Below are 19,926 nucleotides of genomic sequence, written 5' to 3' on the forward strand. Positions count from 1 at the left end.
ATGTCCTGATTCTGCTTCTTTGACAGAAGCCGACAAATTTAGGACAGATGCTCTATATCACGGGTGTCAAACACAAGGCCCGCAGGCTGAATCCGGCCCGCCAGACCTCGTCATGTGGCCCGTGTAGCCGCCGGCGGCCTTCACCTTTTATTCTTGCTTTTTTTTCTCGCTACTGCCTCTCTTTTGAACGCTGCCCATGTGATTTTTAATACCGGCTCGCCAGTCTCCGCCCACGGGGCCTCCTCGGACCAATGTGCGTCGGGGGGTGGGGCTGGGAGCGCCTGGGGCTCCGGGGCCGTGGCTCCGCTCCGGCAGTAGGAGAGAAGGGAGCGGAGGTGACGGAGCTGCTCCCCGGGACATCCTTCCGCTTGCGCCGAGCTCCTCGTCCAGCAGCTCCGGAGTCCTGCTGTAGCTCGGAGGGAATTGAAACGCGGGTGGGTGGGAAAGGGGTTGCAGGAGGACCGACCCCGGGGTCAGTGCGCGATCCAGCCCCTGTTTGCTTACTATGGGGCGGGTGGGAAAAGGGTAGGAGAGGGATGGCTGCGCCCTCAGAGCATTTCTGGCCCTGCGGGAGGAGCCTTGGAGCGGCCGGTGGATGGACGTGTGGCGGAACGTGGGAGAGGCTGAGAGGGGACTTCTACCGTGGATGCTTCAGTGGAGATTGCTGCATCGCAGGGGGTTGGACTAAAGGACCTTTGGGGGGTCCTGTCTGACTACAATTCTGTGGTTCTCCTCGCTGAGGAAGTGCGGCAGGGTCGGGAGGAGGGCGCGGTGCCCGAGAGAGAGGGGAGGGAAAGAAAGAGAGAGAGAGAGAGAGAAGGAAGGAAGGAAGGAAGGAAGGAAGGAAGGAAGGAAGGGCCTTCAATCACTTTAAGGGGGGGGGACGTCTGGAGGAGCCAGGAAGTGAGAGCTCACCCTAAAGAGCAGCGCACAGGCGATAGTGGTGATGGGTCTTGCTTGCCTTTTTACAAGCTTGGACGTGAGGGGTTTTTGCAGGTGGGTTGACACCAAAATATGAGGCAGAGCAGGTTGGCGTGGAAAGGAACAGAGACTTTAAAGCAGGTGATCTGGAGAAGAGAGCTGTGTGTCTAGTGAGGGGTTGGGGGGGTGAAGGATCCAAGGCAAGTTCAGGGTTGCCACTCCTTCTTTCCCTCCCCCTTGGCAAGAGGTGTAAGCAGAAATCCAGCAATCGAAGGAATAGGGAGAATGGCACCCTGCTGGATTTTGTGCTGTTAAAAGGGTGCAGAGCAGGCGCCAAGGAAAAGGTGGCAACCTTTGGGAAGTGGACTGGGGGGAGCGCAGGAAAAAAGGGATGGTTGGGGAGGAAGGGTGCCTGTGGGAGTAGAATCGAGGACTGCTCACTTGCTCTTTTAAAAACCGGGATTGGGGGGCAAAATCTATGGGACGAAGAGAAGTTATGAGGGGCTGGTAGAGAATTGCACCTGAGGTTGGATTCTGGGGGCGGGGGGTATGGAGAAACCAGAGCAAAAAAACTGGGAGAAGATGGTGTGGGGGATGCTGTGTGGGTTGCAGAGAGAGATAATTGGGAGTGTTGGTGGGGGGAATTGAAGGGAGCTCAGGGGAGAGGCTGAATGGCAGCAAAGTGATGTAGGCAGAGTGTGAGTGAATGAGACATTAACAAAGCAAGGAGGGTCTTGTATTTGTGGAGGAGTAAAACGGCTGACGAATGTGTGTGAAAAGCCGAATGCCCTGGGAGGAATGGAGACAAAGAAAAGCTGAGCCTCTGTTAACGAAACGCAGCAAATTAGCAACAGTTAAAATCGTGGTTGTGTAACTATTGTCCCTAAAATATCACAAAACACGTTCAAACAATCAAGCTGTGCGATCAAGTTATTAAAGTGACTTCATCTCAAGCATCAAAGTTTGTTTTCTCTCCCACCCACCCACCCAAAATGGCCCTATCACCAGCTAATTTGTCCAGAAATAAATCAGTGGCCACAGTTATTCCAATCAGGTAGTGAGACACAGATCATGAAAGGCACAAATTCTGTTCCTTATAGCCTCCATCATCCTATGTCCATCTTCAAACTAGAGGTGGAATCATCTTACGCAGGATATTTTAGAGTTCCACACCTACTCGTGAGGAGATTTCACCCCTCCCATACCCAAGAATCTCCTGATTATCTCCTGATGGTCTCTGCTGACTCTCCAGAGAGCAGGAGGCGTGTCCTGCTATCTACTTATTCTGCCCAGCACCACATCTGAGTGTGTGTGAGTGAGAGAGAGTCAGTCAGTCAGTCAGTGTATCGGAGAGAGAGAGAGTGTTAGAGATCGTGTCTAGAGATAAGGTTGCTGCTAAGAGCAGCTGCAGACTCTCAGTGTAGCATTGATTTATGCTTAGAATATTCAGCTCTGTTTATAGTTTTGTATCATAGTTGTAGTTACAGAATAAAAGGAAGATATCCTACAGAGCTGCTCTCCGAGTGGTTTATACTCTGCAAGACTCTGCAAAACTCTGCTGCGCAACGACTGCATTATTGAGACAGTGAATCCGGTGCTCTCAGCTCTAAGCTGTGAGTCCACAGCACTGTGACCTGTTCCTGTGAGAAAGGAGGTCTCTGGCGGTGCTACCCAGCTCGCCTAGCCCAGTCGGGGTTGAGGTGCATGAGTCCAGTTGGTGCACTGGCTCAAGGGCGATGCTGACAACTCGTGTCCTCATATCACTAAATGTTTAATTGAATATGGAGTTTCTATCAGTATGTATTTCTGAGAATGGGGGAAATGTCTACTCATTTCTCTCTTCTCCCCTCCTGAGAAATTTGCAGTTGGAAACATACAGAATTATTTTGTGTGCATAAGCGAATGTGTACCTCTCATGTAATGTGTCTATAGCCAGTTTTTCTCATCTGTGCATTTTGTTGCTATAAACAGACATGGTGCTGTTTTAATTCTGTGCATTATTGTTTCTTTTAGGGTCCAGTGAGGACCTGGATAGCTGAGTTGGTTAGAGGGGTAGTGCTGATAACACCAAGGTTGCAGCTTCTATCCCAAAGCTCAACAACTTTGGGGTAAAATTGTGAAAAAAGAAGAAAGCTAAACAACTTCAATCCTTAAAAAAGGTCAACAACTTTGGTTGGCCCTCATGCATGTTCACTTCATCAAATCTGGCCCTCTTTGAAAAAAGTTTGGGCACCCCTGCTCTATATCAACTCAATGACAGGGAACCAGGCAGCGGGCCTTCTTGGTAGTGGCACCCACTCTGGAATGCTCTCCCGTCAGATGTCCAGGAAATAAGCATCTATCTGACTTTTATAAGACATCTGAAGGCAGCCCTGTATGGAGAAGCTTTCATTGGAGCTGTTTCATTGGTTTTTTAAAAATATTCTGTTGGGAGCTGCCCTAGTGGCTGGGGAAACCCAGCCAGATGAGCAGGTATAAATAATGTTGTTGTAATATTAATATTATTATGCTTAATTGATAGCAGTTCCCGGAAGCCGCCAAAGGGGAGAGATGCTCTTGGGCTCCAATCCTATGCTGTAGCTTCACAGAAAAAGCTCCCTTTCTTTTACAGAGAATTTCCAGCATTCGCTGCTGATGTTGCTTGATTTCTAAACTGCTTGATTTTCAGGAGTTGTTATCTCTAGTTTTGGAGCTGAAACCAATTTGGGGCTTTTCTCCTTCTGGGGGTTTCCCCCTTTGCGCTCCATTCCAGCTGCTTCAGTTTAACACCGGAGCTGTAATTGAGCTAAAATCACTGTGTGTGTGTTTGTGTGCTTTCCTTCCAGCACCATTTAACCTTAAAAAAAAAAAAAAAGATGCCCAGGTGCAGCAAATTGCCACAGCCATTCCGGGAGCACCTTTGGAGCCTTGGGAACGTGATGTCCTGAAGGGAGTATTAGCTTCAGGAGCCCCGTCCATGCTTAGATCTTATAAAAAGGCTTGGGTGGACTTTATGGAGTTTCAAGGCAAATTTGTAAATATAATAATAATAATAATAATAATAATAATAATAGTAAAAAAAAAAGCTAGCCTTGACATACCTCAAGGCAAATTAAAAAATCCTAGGCTTGACACACCTCCTACCAAGGCTGAAGCTCTGCAATACTTGGTACATTGGAGGGTGCTGGGTCGTGCAGCAAAGACTCTTAAACATCCAGTAGGCGGCAATCTCCTTTTTCTGTAAGGTTGTTTAACCTGGTGTAGCCTTCTTAGTGTGAAGGGCACTGTAGGGCTGGCACAGGCTGCAGCCTCCTAAAAGTGATGGTAGAAGGCCCTTAACTTATGACATTCTATGCCAATTCCTAAATAAATAAATAAATAAATAAATAAATAAATAAATAAAAATAAATAAATAAAATAAAAATAAAAATTAAGAAGTATCTGTTGGTCCGAGGACAAGGCCCAGCTATTTACAGCTGCATACTCCATTGCCTTTGGCGCTATGCGCAGTGGCGAAGTAGTTTGTAAGGGCCAACCAGATTCTGCTGCCCGGGGTAGTTTGAGAGACCTGACCTTGTTCAGATCCAATTTAGTCCTGCATGTCCAATGTTCCAAAACCGATCAGCAGTAAAGGACACTAAACATTTCATGTACGTGATACCAACATCTCAGGTCCATTCCTCAAACATTGGGATGGCTCCGGCTTTGCATGGCATCAGTCCACGCGCGTTATGCGAAGGGCGATTGCTGCCTGCGGTTTACCCTCAGCTGAATTCGCGGTTAACTCCTTTAGGATTGGGGCCGCCACCACAGCAGTGCATTTGGGACTCTCAGCTGAAAGGATGAAGGACTTGGGGGCAGTGGAAGTCTGATGCATTTAAGGGATATATTCGTAAGACCGTGTGACTGATCACAGTATACCTGACCTGGCTTTGTTACCTTCTTTTGCTTTCAGGTGACGTTGTGGTGCTGTTGTAAATAAAAATATGCCCTTTTCCCTTATGGGGTATCCAAGAGCCCATATAGAGTCCTTACATAGGTTCCCTATTGGTAGGAGAAAATAACAGAGGCCAACCAGAGCATATTGAGAAGCAAAGCAGCTAGTAAGCTTGATCTTTATTGATCTGTTGCAACAGGGTACTCCCTCACACGCAGGAGAGGAGGAGGACCCAGAAAGATGGTGTGCAAGACCTTATAAAGACTTTTGAAATTCCCATTCTCTAGATCAAGACCACCCCCAGAAACATTATGCATTCATCACAGAAGGGGTGTAACCTAAGACCACCCCCCAGATACATCCCACCTACATCACAGAAATTTAAATATTGTTTTTCTCCTGTTGTTGTTTATCTCCTGTCTGGCAAGTTACTTGATTGGATTGCCTGGGGAGCCTGGCCATTCTTTTGTAGTGGTAAATTACTTATTTCCTGGGCCAGGTCACAGGCTCACACCTTATTCAAACAGACCCTTATTCAAACAGACGTATCCTTGAGACAGAATTTGTGAGGAAAGAGACAATGGGGAGGCTTTTCCAGTTTAACCTTGCAGAGAAACATTTGCTCAGTTTAGGAATCAAAATGGTTCCAGGTTGGCTTTCCTGTGCTGATCTATGTACGTGTGGTTATGAACGTTGCCATATATCTAAGACCATAAAATTCCTATCACATTATCCCCCCTTTGGGGCTAGAATTTTTCTTAAAAATTTTTGCCCCACAAATAATAACATCGTATGTTGTAAATGGATGTCTTTGTATAAATATATCATATAAAAATAACATATGTTGCATTTTGTTACTAAATTACTTGTGGCATTCTAGCTCTTGGGAGAAACATTTTCTCAATAGTGGCTATGCTTTACATTTATCAGGAAGGTCCTCTACTGACTGAAAAATGCAGTTGGTGTTTTGTCCTTCGCCATTTTTGTGTGTTTCTCAGGTGTCAAGCTAGCTCTTCTGTGGTCTCACACTGACATAGTGCTACAGCAACACATCCTGTCTGTTGAATCCCCTCGGGGCTTTCATTTAACCATGTCGCCTGGCATTCACCATAGCTGGCACAGGTTTGGGCATCTCGTGAGGGAGATGCCTTGGCCTTGGCCTTTCTATGGGATTTTATTATAGGCTGTGGTCTTGCACTCATGGAAGTTGCTCACTTGCACTTAAAGGACCAAAAAGCTAATTGCAGCCTGGATACACTTGCCCAATTCAAACTGAGTCCAATTTGAATTTATCTTGCCCCATGGTTCTCAACTTTCTCTTAAAACAAAACCATTCTTAAGGGCACTTGTCCAAATAAGTCAATTTAACTCTATAAGGGATTATTCCTGCTAAACCAAAGCATATCCACCTTCATGTTTCTTAGAAGCTTCTCCTTGGTAAAGCAAGTTTTGGCACATTTTTTTAAAATGGGTAGGGAAGGTTGGCATAGTGCCAGGTGGAACAATGAAATGTGGTTATAAATTGATCTAAACATTGGACTACACAATAGTGTGAGCTATTAGAAAGTATAAAATGTATGAGAATCCTCCACTGGGGTGTAAGGAATAAGACATTAAACATAAAACCAATTACACACAAAAATAGCCCCCCCCCTTTTGTGGAAATAACACACTGTCAGACACATCTCAACATTCCTACGTAATAACACATAATACAAAACAAACTAATTAAATATCAGTTGCATATCTTGAGATAATTGTGATCTTCTCAATCCTGGAGCACAGTCTTTAAGGTTCAAAAATGAGAAAATGTCCTTGCAATTGAACTCCACCCCCCTTTGTCAGCCCCACTCCCCCATCAGTCTATATCCTTTGAAAGAGATAGCTGTGGGCACTTAGAAAAACTTTGGTGTCTGTTGTTGCTGCAGGTGGTGGTGAAGCTTTTTCATCATAGATCTGTAGTAACACATCTTGTAGAAGTGACATCCTGTAAGGGGGCAGGGTTTTTAGGGACTTAAAAGACAAGAGTTAGAAAAAGAAGGGGCAAAAGCCCCCTCCCCAAGAAAATCTCCTTGAGTTATCAGCTGCAAATAATAAAATCTTAGCATGTTAAGCATTTTACTCATTTTAATATTATTATCACATTTCCATATAATTACTGTTATTATCTACTAAGTTTGTTTGCTTTTCCTTCACTTAGTTTTTTTTCCCATATTATTAAATAAAAAATTACTCCACGTGTAGAGAAAGAGAACTGTAAAAAAAATACAAGAAAGTTTAAAAAATAAAAAGAAAGCAAAAAATTAGATTACCATTCAGATGAAAATGGACTTGACACAAAGACATCAGATTCAGAAAAGAATTATTATTAAATAATAATAAGATATTATCAAAACCACACAGATTACCACTGGACTGAAAAAAAATGGGAAAACAATGGAAAAGAGGTTCAAATTCAGCATGTGCTATCTGATAAGTAGAACTTGATGAAAATGACTTTCAACATGTGATGGACATGTCCCCAAAGTAAAACACACACACACACACACACACACACACACACACACACACACAATGACCTATGAGGAACCAAAGATAATTAAATGCTAAGACACACAATTTGTTGGAAAAAAGGTTCAAATTCAGCATGTGCTATCTGATAAGTAGAACTTGATGAAAATGACTTTCAACATGTGATGGACATGTCCCCAAAGTAAAACACACACACACACACACACACACACACACACACACAATGACCTATGAGGAACCAAAGATAATTAAATGCTAAGACACACAATTTGTTTTTTGTTTAAACCTGAAGTCACCTGAAGTAACCTGTTTTGGCATTCTAACAACCCAATGAAAAACTGATTAATAAATGAACAATTATTTGTAACCTAAAAAAGTGTCAAAGCCACAAAGAGATAGAGGGAAATAAACTAATATAGCAGGGATTCAGACTTGTTTTGCTGAACAGAAGGAAAGTGACTGTTTGGCTTTAAGGTAAGAAAGACGAAAAGAAATACAAATGCAATTACTTTTTATAGAGTATTTAAATCACTGTTTGCATCCCCTCATTATCATTTGTGCTGTGGGAGAAAAGAAGGGACAAACACTTTGTTAATGGGGTTCACATATCCTGTTAAAAGAGAAAATTATTTCATGTGAGAAGTCTGCCAGGAAATGCTGTTCCTAAAATGCATAGACATATACACAAACAAACAAAAAAACCTGTTAAATCCCATTGGGGAGGCAAACTACTCAAGAGAGGAACTCACAGTGGGAGTGCTTTGATATTTACCTGTGAAAAGAACTCGGCATGTCAAGACCTGAAACCTGGCAACCTCTTGACCCTTGATGGTCCAGTACCCAACCCCTTTGTCTTAATTAGCCCCTGGAGCAAAAGACACATCAAGGATGATCTCCCCAATGGTTCCAAGTTCCACACAAGGAAATTTGAATAGGTTTCTCCCCACAGCACACTCTCCAAACCTCCTCTCCCCCCTCCTTCCTCTCTCTCTCTCTTTTAAGCTGATCTAGCCTCTGTGCATGTGCAGAGTTCATGTCTCAGCAAACCTTTTATACTATTGAAAATGTTGCATCTTTTGGCTAAATTAGAATTTGAATAAGGGAAGGGAAGGGTAAGGAGTAGATTTTAAAAATAGGGTTAGATTTTAAAACAAAAAGGAGAAACTCAGCAATTCAAGTATTCACCAAAGCTAGCAATTGCAGCCCAAGCAAAGGACTGCTTCCTTTATGTACAGGAAAGGGCTAATATCCCTCTGGCTATTCGCGGAACAATGCCACGCCCTTATATATGGGGAAAATGGCCAGAGAATTATTATTATTATTATTATTATTATTATTATTATTATTATTTTAAATATTCTCAGTCATTTCAGCCTCACCATTTGCAGACAAATTTTACTGCCCTTTATTTACAGGATTGGTCAAGGCTAATTCTACTTGATTATTCATTTGTATGTGCTTAAACTTTGAGTAGACTTTTAAGTCTGATTTTTGTAAATAATAGACAAAACGATAAACACTGTAATCACTTAAATGCCTGATATCACCAGTTCTGCTTCAAACATCATGGCTTCACCTCACACCTTTTAAAAAAACAAAGAGCAAATCTGGGCTGAATTTCAACACATCACCTCACCAGAATTTAAGAATTACCCTCCAATGCTTGCAAACACATGGCCTTCCCCACAGCCACAAATTGGGAGAGTTGAAAGGGACCCTGGGGTCATCTAGTCCAACCCTAAAATACAGGGTTCATAGCAAGATTTGTACTACCAGAGAGACACACACATACTTATGTACACAGACACAACTGGGGAAGAGATCACAAGCCATGCGCCTATCACAAACCATGCGCCTATCATGTACTAAGGAAGAGGAAAATAAAAGTACCCATAATTAAAACAGCCATAGATTTGATTTAAAAGGAATACAAGAGTGAACAATTTTTCCTGAACTTGCAGAGGAATAGTAAGCCTAATCTATACCCCCGCCCCCCCTTTGCAGTTTCCTTTAAAGGAAGCTTACTCGGGAGTAAATTTACCTGGCACAGAATAAGAAGAAGGAAAAAAAACCTGAAAGAGACAGAATGAAACAAGGGGGGGCATTTTCTAAGAAAAGAGGCCAGGACGTCTTATAGAGACTGATATCAGGAGCCTTACAATAATTCTTCTGTCCAACCAAATCAAAGTTAAAACTGGACTCACATATTTTTCTTAGAAGGAACACCATACTTTCATAGGCATATGCTTAATGAAATACATACACTGCATTTTAGCTTGAGAGAGCAGTTGGCTCAACTAGGCTTTTGCAGCAGAAACATTAGGTTAACTTCACATTCCAAGATAGACTGGAACACAGGTGTAGTCACAAACTCAAAAGTTACAACACAACATCATTTACCATTAGACTTAAAATCACCCTCCCCACTGAAACTAGAGGAAGGAGGTGGGGTAATCCTCCTTTCAGAACACAAGTAGCACGTATACAGGATTTTACCACTTGGGAGAAAAACTCTCTTTTAGAGCCTCTTTCAAATAACAAACATTTGCACACTTCATTCTCAATTTTTGTCTTGTTTAAGATTGATAAGGTTCAACATGGCTTTCTTAGATTTAGAACTTGGAGCAAGCTTGCATTTTTATTTTAGATGGCACATTTAAGATAAGCAGCTGCTGGATGTTGCCTAAGTACAATTTAAACACAGGAAAAACGTTTCTTAAACACAAATTGAAGGGGACTGTCAGAGTCCAGGCGGGAAGTAAGCACCAATTGGGCTTCTTTCACGCCAGGAATCTGTGGGTTCATTTCTTTTGATTGAGGTGCACCCATTTTATTAAGAATTTTTAATAGCGCTAGCTTTTACTTTTATACTGCAGTCGGGGTTTTATCCCCACTATTCAGGAAACACAATAAATAACCCACAGTACACTCAATTTGGACAACTCCGAGAATTAGTACTGTGACACACCGCCGTTCGTCTGGCCTGACTTACTAGGCTGGTACAGCTGTTGGCCTTTCCTGGCTACTAAGCTAACAGTGCGGTCAGCGATCTCAAACCCCCCCTTTGGTCATTTCTCAGCCAGGGAGCCCACAGCAACCTCCTGCCTCTTACAATCTAACCTGAGAGTTTCCTACTGGACGCTTGCGTAGCGCAGTGCCAGATTGGGACTCAGAAATGACAAAGAAGGAAAGGAATCAGGTGCCCTTGCTTTCTCTGCTCACAGGTCATCTCTAACAAAGATCGCCATGGCAGAGGTGCGGCTGCACCTGGGAGTTATAGTTTTCAGTACAGAAGAAAAAGCACGACCTTTTTCTGGGCAAAACTCCGAAGGAATAGGTCAGCATAGAAGGGAAATGAAAGAAGTCACACACAACTTTTTGCCTGGGCATACTCCGAAGGGCTAGGGCTGGTGTTGAGATCGAGGGGACAGAAAGGAGAAGGCAATTTTTAGATGAGGAAAAAAGTAGAAATTTTAGAATTGAAGGGAAAAGGAAGAATTAAAGAATTTTGGTTGCTGTGGTTTAGAGAACCCAACCCACTACCCGTGTTTCCTACTTAATACTCACTTCCGCATGCGCTGTTCCTGGTGATCCCACGATCTCTTGACTGGTTGTTTAAGGCCGGCCTGATCATGCGTTGCTTCCTCTGGTTAGCCCCGCTGAACCTCCAGTTATTTCCAGACCCTGGGATCGATGGAAGACTGGTTATTCCTCCTGGCAAACTGCCTGGTGGGCGCTGGATAACCAGTCCTTCCTCGCTTCCAGAATCCGGGTAACCAAAAGTCCCTTCGTGGTCGCCATCTGTTGTAAATAAAAATATGCCCTTTTCCCTTATGGGGTATCCAAGAGCCCATATAGAGTCCTTACATAGGTTCCCTATTGGTAGGAGAAAATAACAGAGGCCAACCAGAGCATATTGAGAAGCAAAGCAGCTAGTAAGCTTGATCTTTATTGATCTGTTGCAACAGGGTACTCCCTCACACGCAGGAGAGGAGGAGGACCCAGAAAGATGGTGTGCAAGACCTTATAAAGACTTTTGAAATTCCCATTCTCTAGATCAAGACCACCCCCAGAAACATTATGCATTCATCACAGAAGGGGTGTAACCTAAGACCACCCCCCAGATACATCCCACCTACATCACAGAAATTTAAATATTGTTTTTCTCCTGTTGTTGTTTATCTCCTGTCTGGCAAGTTACTTGATTGGATTGCCTGGGGAGCCTGGCCATTCTTTTGTAGTGGTAAATTACTTATTTCCTGGGCCAGGTCACAGGCTCACACCTTATTCAAACAGACCCTTATTCAAACAGACGTATCCTTGAGACAGAATTTGTGAGGAAAGAGACAATGGGGAGGCTTTTCCAGTTTAACCTTGCAGAGAAACATTTGCTCAGTTTAGGAATCAAAATGGTTCCAGGTTGGCTTTCCTGTGCTGATCTATGTACGTGTGGTTATGAACGTTGCCATATATCTAAGACCATAAAATTCCTATCACAGTGCACATTTGGATCATAGGCCCTGCACCGTCCACTGGGATAGAAACCATGCCGTTAACGGGGACCTAGGGTGCAGGAGCTATGAGGGCGCGCATCTGGATAATCGGGCACAGCATTGTGCATTGGGCCAGGGTCCGCGCCATCAATTCCGGTCTCGGGCCGCACCTTAACTACATCAATATATCTTGGATCTCTCGGAGGGGAATGCGCTGGGCCGAAATGTTGCCCGCAATTAGGGCCAGAGCGGCAGCGGAGGGCCCCCCAGATGCTTTAGTTATCCAGTTAGGCGAAAATGAGTTAGCTTACAGAAAGGCAGTCGACTTGATGTGGCATATCTTTAGTGACTTTGAGGAACTTAAGGCCTCTTACCCAAACGTCACTATTATTTTATTTGGGCCTTGTTGATGGAGAGGCGGGTTTGGAGAGATTGCAGGTGCCCGATAGCCATAAATAGGGCTAGAAAAGCCTTGGATCGGGTGGTGGTGCGTAGAGTGGCAGCCCTGGGTGGGAGGGTCATTGACCACCCGGGGATATGTTTCAACTGTGAGGCCCTCTACCGGCTTGATGGCGTGCATCTTTCGGATGCGGTAAATGATATTTGGCTGATGGCGTGCATCTCTCGGATGCTGGAAATGATATTTGGCTGATGGATATAGCAAAGGGGATAAGGGATTGGTTTCAGGCAGGAGAGTATTGGCGGTGAGCGATTGCTCGTGTGGTGGTTAGGCATTGGTAAGAAGGGGTTAAGAGGATGTGGGGGGGGGGAGGAACGCCATCACCACGCCCGGGGGGCGTGACCCTGTCCGAAGCCTATGGAGGTGGGGGCCAAAAGCACGCCCCCCCCAGCGGTGACGGGGAGCTCCTAGTTGACGTGCCTCAGCAGGAGACTCCCCCTCTATGGTGTTAACCCTTCCCGTGTCTCCAGCAAATGGGCTGGAGCCGGATAGGACCAATGCCTAAGCCAATGCCTCTCATTCCTGAATTCAATAAAGTTGTGGCCTAATTCGCCCATTTAACCTTAAATTATGGTGTCTTGTGTCTTTATTTATCCTGGTGTGGGGCGGGAACTCGCCACGCAATGCTGAGATTACTGCAGTGCAGGGGGTTGGACTCGATGACTCTCAGGATCCCCTTCCACCTCTCCATTTCTATGATTCTAACAGGGTGCGGGACTAGATGGGATTGATCAAACTACAGGGCTCTTCATGTGATCTGTGTGTGTGTGCATGCAGACGAACGTGTGTGTGTGTGTGTGTGTGAGAGAGAGAGAGAGAGAGAGAGAGAGAACCTTCAGGCAGAGGCCCCGTCTCTTATTTGCAACCAGGATGAATGAGCTGCAATACCCCCACACTTGACCCACCGCTTCCCTGCCTGCTCTGTCTCCACCCCCAACCCCAATTATGGGTATTGCATTGCATTGCACACAAACACCCCCCAAAGCACCCCAAGGCGCTTTGCACTCAGCGGATTCCTTGCAGGACAAGGACAGTGCAGGACGGCAGAGGGGGCGGGTCAGCTGTTCTGCTTAAGCCGCGCCCCCTTTCCAAGGCAGTATCGAGCAGCCGCCCCTCCCCCAGCAGCTTCCACTCTCTGCCTTCAATCTTTAAGGCAACGAGCATCTGTTCCCTGTACTTGAAGCCCAGGTTCCCTCCCTCCTCTCCCCATTGGCTGGGTACTGCAAGGTTTTCCCCTGACAATTATCCCCCGGAAATATCCTGCCTCCCAGGAGGGGGCTCCCATTCCCGCTGCTGCTGCCAGGATTTCGGGTGAGTGCAAAGCCAGCTGCGGGGAAGGAGGGAAGGGGCTTGGCAAGGGGTGGGGGGTCCAGGATGAGAACCCCCGGGACGGGGAGAAGAAGCGAAGGGAGGAAAGGGAGCTGTTTCTCTTAATGGGGCCTTGAAGGTGAAGGGGTGTGTGTTCCGTTGTGGAAAGAGAGAAGCTTCTTCCTGCTTGGATCTGGGGCAATGGGAGTTGCAGGGAAGGAGGCAAGAAAGGAGAGAGGGTTGGGCATTGCAGATCAGCCTCGCCATAGTAGTAATAATAATATAAATAAATAAATGCTATTTATACCCCGCCCCCATTGTACGGCTTCCAACAAAATAAGAAACACCAAAAACATCCAAACATCCAAGTCTTCCGTTTTGTAGAGGAGATGGGGACATGGATTGCTGGATGGCAGAGGGAGAAAGAGGAAAAGATGGGGAGGAAAACAAAGGCAGGGGGGTCCTGGCAGGAAGAAGGAAGGGGTGAGGCCTTCTCCAAAGAGCTCTTTGTTCTTGAACTCCTTGCATAAAGTAGTGGGGGCAGGTTTGATGAGGCCCTAAGCTACTGGAGGTAATGGGGCCTTTTATATGTCCAGCTGTTCTTTGTCAACAACAAATTGTCGCTGTTTTTTGTGTTGAATATAGGCTGTATGGTAATTTATGGACCTAATAGGTATCTAAAACCATTTGCACATAACAGAGTATGTATTTTCTCAAAGTAATTGTTGAACTGAAATACAATTACGAAGTATATTAATAGTGAAATAATTATTAAGCTCTAACTTAAAATGATTTTGTTATTCATAACAAACTTAATAATGCAAACACATTGGCATTTGGCAATAACAAAAGTTCCTTTAGAAACACAATTTACAAAGACTCCTGATCTAGTCTAGAAACTTGCTATAATAATAGGTGTAAATATATGATGCAAACTACTAATAATTATAAATAGCATTATTAATATGAAATTAAATGTTATAACCTGTACAATGCAATTGTAGTTAATACAATGCATTTTTTTATATAAGTATCAATATTACCATAATAGTCCACATTCTTCATTGGGACAGCAGACCTTTGTACCCTGTTACACTTAGTGAGTGTAAAAGACAGTATTTCTAGTAATATGTTGCATTTATAAATAATACCAATACTGTACACACCTGTACATTAAAATTATTTTACAGGACTAATTGTATTAATGCATCTACCCAGTACCCATTCAACTGTATAATTTTATCATGATTCATTGTGTACTGTGTATACAAACAGTACACAAACATGATCTAAATTACAATACTTTCCTTCTTGCCTTTGCCAAAGCAAAGTCACTCATGATATCATCAAATGATAAACTGCTTAGCTTGTCACTTTCTATGTACATGAGGCTGAAGTAACATAATTTATCTTGAGACATTGTTGTTCCAAATTCATTTTTTATCCTCTTCAGTCAAGAAACGGATCTTTACAAATGGCAATTTGCAGTCATCTTTCAGAGGAACATTCTCACAGTTGCTTCTACATTAGGGAATGCTGATTGGACATCGTTGTTGTTGTTTAGTCACTTAGTCGTTTCTGACTCTTTGTGACCCCATGGACCAGAGCACGCCAGGCACTCCTGTTTTCCACTGCCTCCTGCACTTTGGTCGAACTCGTGTTAGTAGCTTTGAGAGCACTGTCCAACTATCTCGTCCTCTGCATATAAGTTAAATACCGTATTTTTCGCCCTATAGGATGCACTTCTTCCCCTCCAAAAATGAAGGGGAAATGTGTGTGCGTCCTATGGGGCAAATGCAGGCTTTCGCTGAAGCCTGGAAAGCGAGGAGGGGTCGGTGTGCACCGACCCCTCTCGCTCTCCAGGCTTCAGGAGAGCCGCAGCGCCAGCCCCACAAGGTCGGGTGACAGCGGGCAGGCGGAACGCCGCCATCCCACTGTCTCCTAATGTGGTTTGGAGGCTGACGGCGGGGAGATGCGTGCTTCTCCCCGCCGCCAGCCCCGCAAGCTCCGGGGGCAGCTGGGAGGCGCAGCGCGTCTTCCCGCTGTCCCCAGACCACAAGCGCCGGGGGTGGAAAATAATTCCCCCCCTTTATTTCCCCCCAAAAAAACTTGGTGTGTCCTATGGGGCGAAAAATACGGTAGACAAGGAGACAATATACAGCCTTGTCGTACTCCTTTCCCAATTTTTAGCCAATCAGTTGTTCCATATCCAGTTCTAACTGTTGCTTCTTGTCCCACATAGATATTTCTCAGGAGACAGATGAGGTGGTCAGGCACTCCCATTTCTTTAAGAACTTGCCATAGTTTGCTGTGGTCCACACAGTCAAAGGCTTTTACGTAGTCAATGAAGCAGAAGTAGATGTTTTTCTGGAACTCTTTAGCTTTCTCCCTAATCCAGCGCATGTTTGCAATTTGGTCTCTGGTTCCTCTGCCACTCCAAAATCCAGCTTGCACTTCTGGGTGTTCTCAGTCTACATACTCCTTAAGCCTGCCTTGTAGAATTTTAAGCATAACCTTGCTAGCGTGTGAAATGAGCGCAATTGTGCAGTACTTGGAGCATTCTTTGGCGCTGCCCTTCTTTGGCATTGCGTTCTAGACTGATCTTCTCTGATCCTCTGGCCACTGCTGAGTTTTCCAAACTTGCTGGCATATTGAGTGTAGCACCTTAACAGTATCATCTTTTAAATAGTTCCGCTGGAACGTCATCACTTCCACTGGCCTTGTTATTAGCAGTGGTTTCTAAGGCCCATTTGACGTCACTCTCCAGGATGTCTGGCTCAAGGTCATCAGTCACACTACCTGGGGTGTATGGGACATCCATATCTTCCTGGCATAATTCCTCTGTGTATTCTTGCCACCTCTTCTTGATGTCTTCTGCTTCTGTAAGGTCCTTACTACTTTTGTCCTTTATTATGGTAATCTTTGCATAAAATGTTCCTTTAATATCTCCAATTTTCTTGAACAGATCTCTGGTATTTCCCATTCTATTGTTTCCCTCTATTTCTTTGCACTGCTCTTTTAAGAAGTCCCTCTTGTCTCTCCTTGCTATTTGTTAGAAGTCTGCATTCAGTTTCCTGTATCTTTAACTATCTCCCTTGCATTTTGCTTGCCTTCTGTCCCCCACGGTTTGTAAAGCCTCATTGGACAACCACTTTTCTTTCTTGAATTTCCTTTTCATTGGGATGGTTTTCATTGCTGCCTCCTGTATGATGCTTCGAGCCTCCAACCATAGTTCTTCAGGCACTCTGTCCACCAAATCTAAATCCTTAAATCTGTTCCTCTCTTCCACTGTGTATTCATAAGGGATTTGATTTAGATTGTATCTTACTGAACCAGTGGTTTTCCCTGCTTTCTTCAGTTTAAGCTTGAATTTTGCTCTAAGAAGCTGATGATCTGAGCCACAGTCAGCTCCAGGTCTCGTTTTTGCTGACTGTATAGAACTTCTCCATCTTTGGCTGCAAAGAATATAATCAATTTAATTTCGATGCTGCCCATCTGGTGATGTGCATGTGTAGAGTCATCTCATGTGTTGTTGGAAAAGAGTGTTTGTTATGACCAGCTTGTTTTCTTGACAGAACTCTATTAGCCTTTGCACTGCTTCGTTTTGAACTCCAAGGTCAAACTTGCCAGTTGTTCCTTTTATCTCTTTGACTCCCTACTTTAGCATTCCAATCCCCTAGGATGAGAAGAACATCCTTCTTTTGTGTCAGTTCTAGAAGGTGTTGTAAGTCTTCCTAGAATTGGTCAAGTTCAGTTTCTTCAGCATTGGTAAGGTAAAGGGACCCCTGACCATTAGGTCCAGTCATGGCCTACTCTGGGGTTGGGGCGCTCATCTTGCTTTACTGGCCAAGTGAGCTGGCATTTGTCTGCAGACAGTTATGTGGCCAGCATGACTAAGCCGCTTCTGGCGAACCAGAGCAGCGCACGGAAACGCCGTTTACCTTCCCGCTGAAGTGGTACCTATTTATCTACTTGCACTTTGACATGCTTTTGAACTGCTAGGTTGGCAGGAGCAGGGACCGAGCAAGTGAGCGATCTAGGCATATTAGCATATCTTTTTTTGAGCAAAATTTTGCCATATATTCATCAAAAAATTTCCACTCCTTTTTAAGTTTTTGATTCGACTCATTTCTTATTATAGCAGTTAATTTTGCCAGAATTAAATATTCATTTAGTTTACAAATCCATTCCACGTTTGTGGGTATTGTTTTTGACTTCCACCTAGCAGCAATCAGTATTCTAGCAGCTGTACTTGCATACGGAAAATCCCCCCCCCCCCGGTATCTCATCATCTGTCAATCCAAGGAGATATGTCTCTGGTTTGTTTGTTATTGATATTTTCAACATCTTCTTTGATTCTTCGTATACTGCTATCCAAAATTTCTTAATTTCCTCACACCTCCACCACATATGTGGTCCAGGCAGTGGTATTTATATAATTTATCTGTTGTTTTGGGTCGATTATGAGACCTTTGAAGGCCCTGCCCCCTTTCCGCAAGAACTTCTGCACATGTTCCTATTTCTAACAAGCACTGGCTATTTCTGCTGAATATGTTCTGATGCCTACCGCGTTCTTTTACGTTGTGATGGTGTGCATGTTGGTAAGCTGTGTTATATGCAGCCATTTGCATCATGTGGCAACTCATGTTCCAGCTTTCAGCTGTATCTTTGTGATTCTCATATTAGCTGTATTTCTGCCCCAACTGGGGGGCGGCAACTTGCAAAATAATCAGTTTCATAAAGCACAGGCTACCATAACTTCTGTTTTAGAATCACACTCAAGGATTTAAAGGGGTACACATTATCACATTTATTGTGGCCCTTTGGGCAACTGCCACAAGGCCACTACTGCCCATACCATGCCAGCCTTGGGAAGGGAGAAGGGACAGGCAGACGGAAGGAATTGCCAAAGGTGTTTGAAAATGGGTGGAGGCTCTTTGGAAGCGGGAGCCCAATAGGGACTTCTACAGGGGCAGCAGACTGTCGGGCAGAATCCCTACAGGAGCTCTGAGACTCCATTTGCTTCTTCCTTCCACCCAGGAAGTTACAACATGCCCTGGCTTCTGCGCTCCTAAAAAAATGAACCTGCAAACCTGGTCAGGATGGATGGAGGAAGATGGACAGGTGACCTGCTCAAGCTGTCTCCTGCATCCCTCCCTACGACCTCTGAGCATCCCCTCCCGGGACCCTCAGAGAAATCTGGTGAGTTCCAGGGCAGAGGAGATGGGGACATGGATGGCTGGATGGTGGAGGGAAAAAGAAGAAAAGATGGAGAGGAGACCAAAGGCAGGAAGGGTCAGGCAGGAAGAAGGAAGGAAGGAAGGAAGGAAGGAAGGAAGGAAGGAAGGAAGGAAGGGGTGAGGCCTTCTCCAAAGCAGCTCTTTGTTTTTGGAATCCCTTTCATAAAGTAGTGGGGGCAGATTTTCTTCCTCTATGCTTTTAAATTTCTAGTGTTGTTTCCAATGCAGGATTTAAGTGACAATAATGTTGCACACCAATCCAGAAAAATGGGTGAAGGGGGCTATGGAAATGCTTCCCGTCATTAATTATACTTCATATATTTAAATAGTTTATGTTACTTTTATTTTTCTAAAGACTGAGTCAGAGTGATACATTCCACCAGCATCAAAATGCAGTAGATGCATGTACCTCCCCAGTCTGGTGGACTTTCGGGACAAAGGACCTGTTATCATGAACAGACCATCCTCTGGCTGGAGTCTGTTCACATAGACTTGGGCATATGAAGACCAAGGGTGGCCAGTATTATAAGCGAATTGTGTAAACATGCCAGTCTTACAGTCAGGGTTTGTATGTGAGTGGGATAATAATTTATAGCGCCCCTGTAATTGTGTTCATGCATAAGCTGACATGGATAGACTGTGGTACAACCTTGGTACAAATTTCAAATTAAGTGCACAAAACCAACAAAGAGACAGTGACTGCCAGCAACTAGGATAGCTTGAAAAAAAGGATTAGGCTGGTGTCTGTGCTCTGCCCTTGCGGTCCTAGGCAATAATGCTTCTTAATACTAGTTTCTGGAAAGCACAGGAGGGCAGAGGGCTCTTGGCCTGAAATCTTGCTTGCTGGTTTCCCCCAGGCATCTGCTTGGCCACTTTGAAAACAGGATGCTGGACTAGGTGGGCCTTTTCCCAATCCAGCAGGCTCTGTTTAGGTCCTAATATGTTGTAATATTTTTACACTTACATGTGGCATAAGAGTATTTCAGTTTTACTTCTTACTCATAGGAGAGACTGCTGTTGGAGCCTGAGATCATTTCCTTATAAGACAAATGTGTC

General features: G+C 44.4%; 1 protein-coding gene across 1 annotated transcript in view; it reads left to right on the forward strand.

Annotated features, from left to right (window-relative positions):
- LOC144325905 (uncharacterized) overlaps nt 1-19,926 on the forward strand; it is a 42,730-nt gene that overhangs the window by 18,775 nt on the left and 4,029 nt on the right. The window contains exon 2 of the mRNA XM_077920789.1: nt 18,671-18,832. Coding sequence (XP_077776915.1) covers nt 18,733-18,832 — 100 coding nt within the window. The 5' untranslated portion in view covers nt 18,671-18,732. The remainder of the gene's footprint in view (nt 1-18,670; nt 18,833-19,926) is intronic.

Source organism: Podarcis muralis, chromosome 2, assembly GCF_964188315.1.
Source record: "Podarcis muralis chromosome 2, rPodMur119.hap1.1, whole genome shotgun sequence".
Taxonomy (NCBI): domain Eukaryota; kingdom Metazoa; phylum Chordata; class Lepidosauria; order Squamata; family Lacertidae; genus Podarcis; species Podarcis muralis.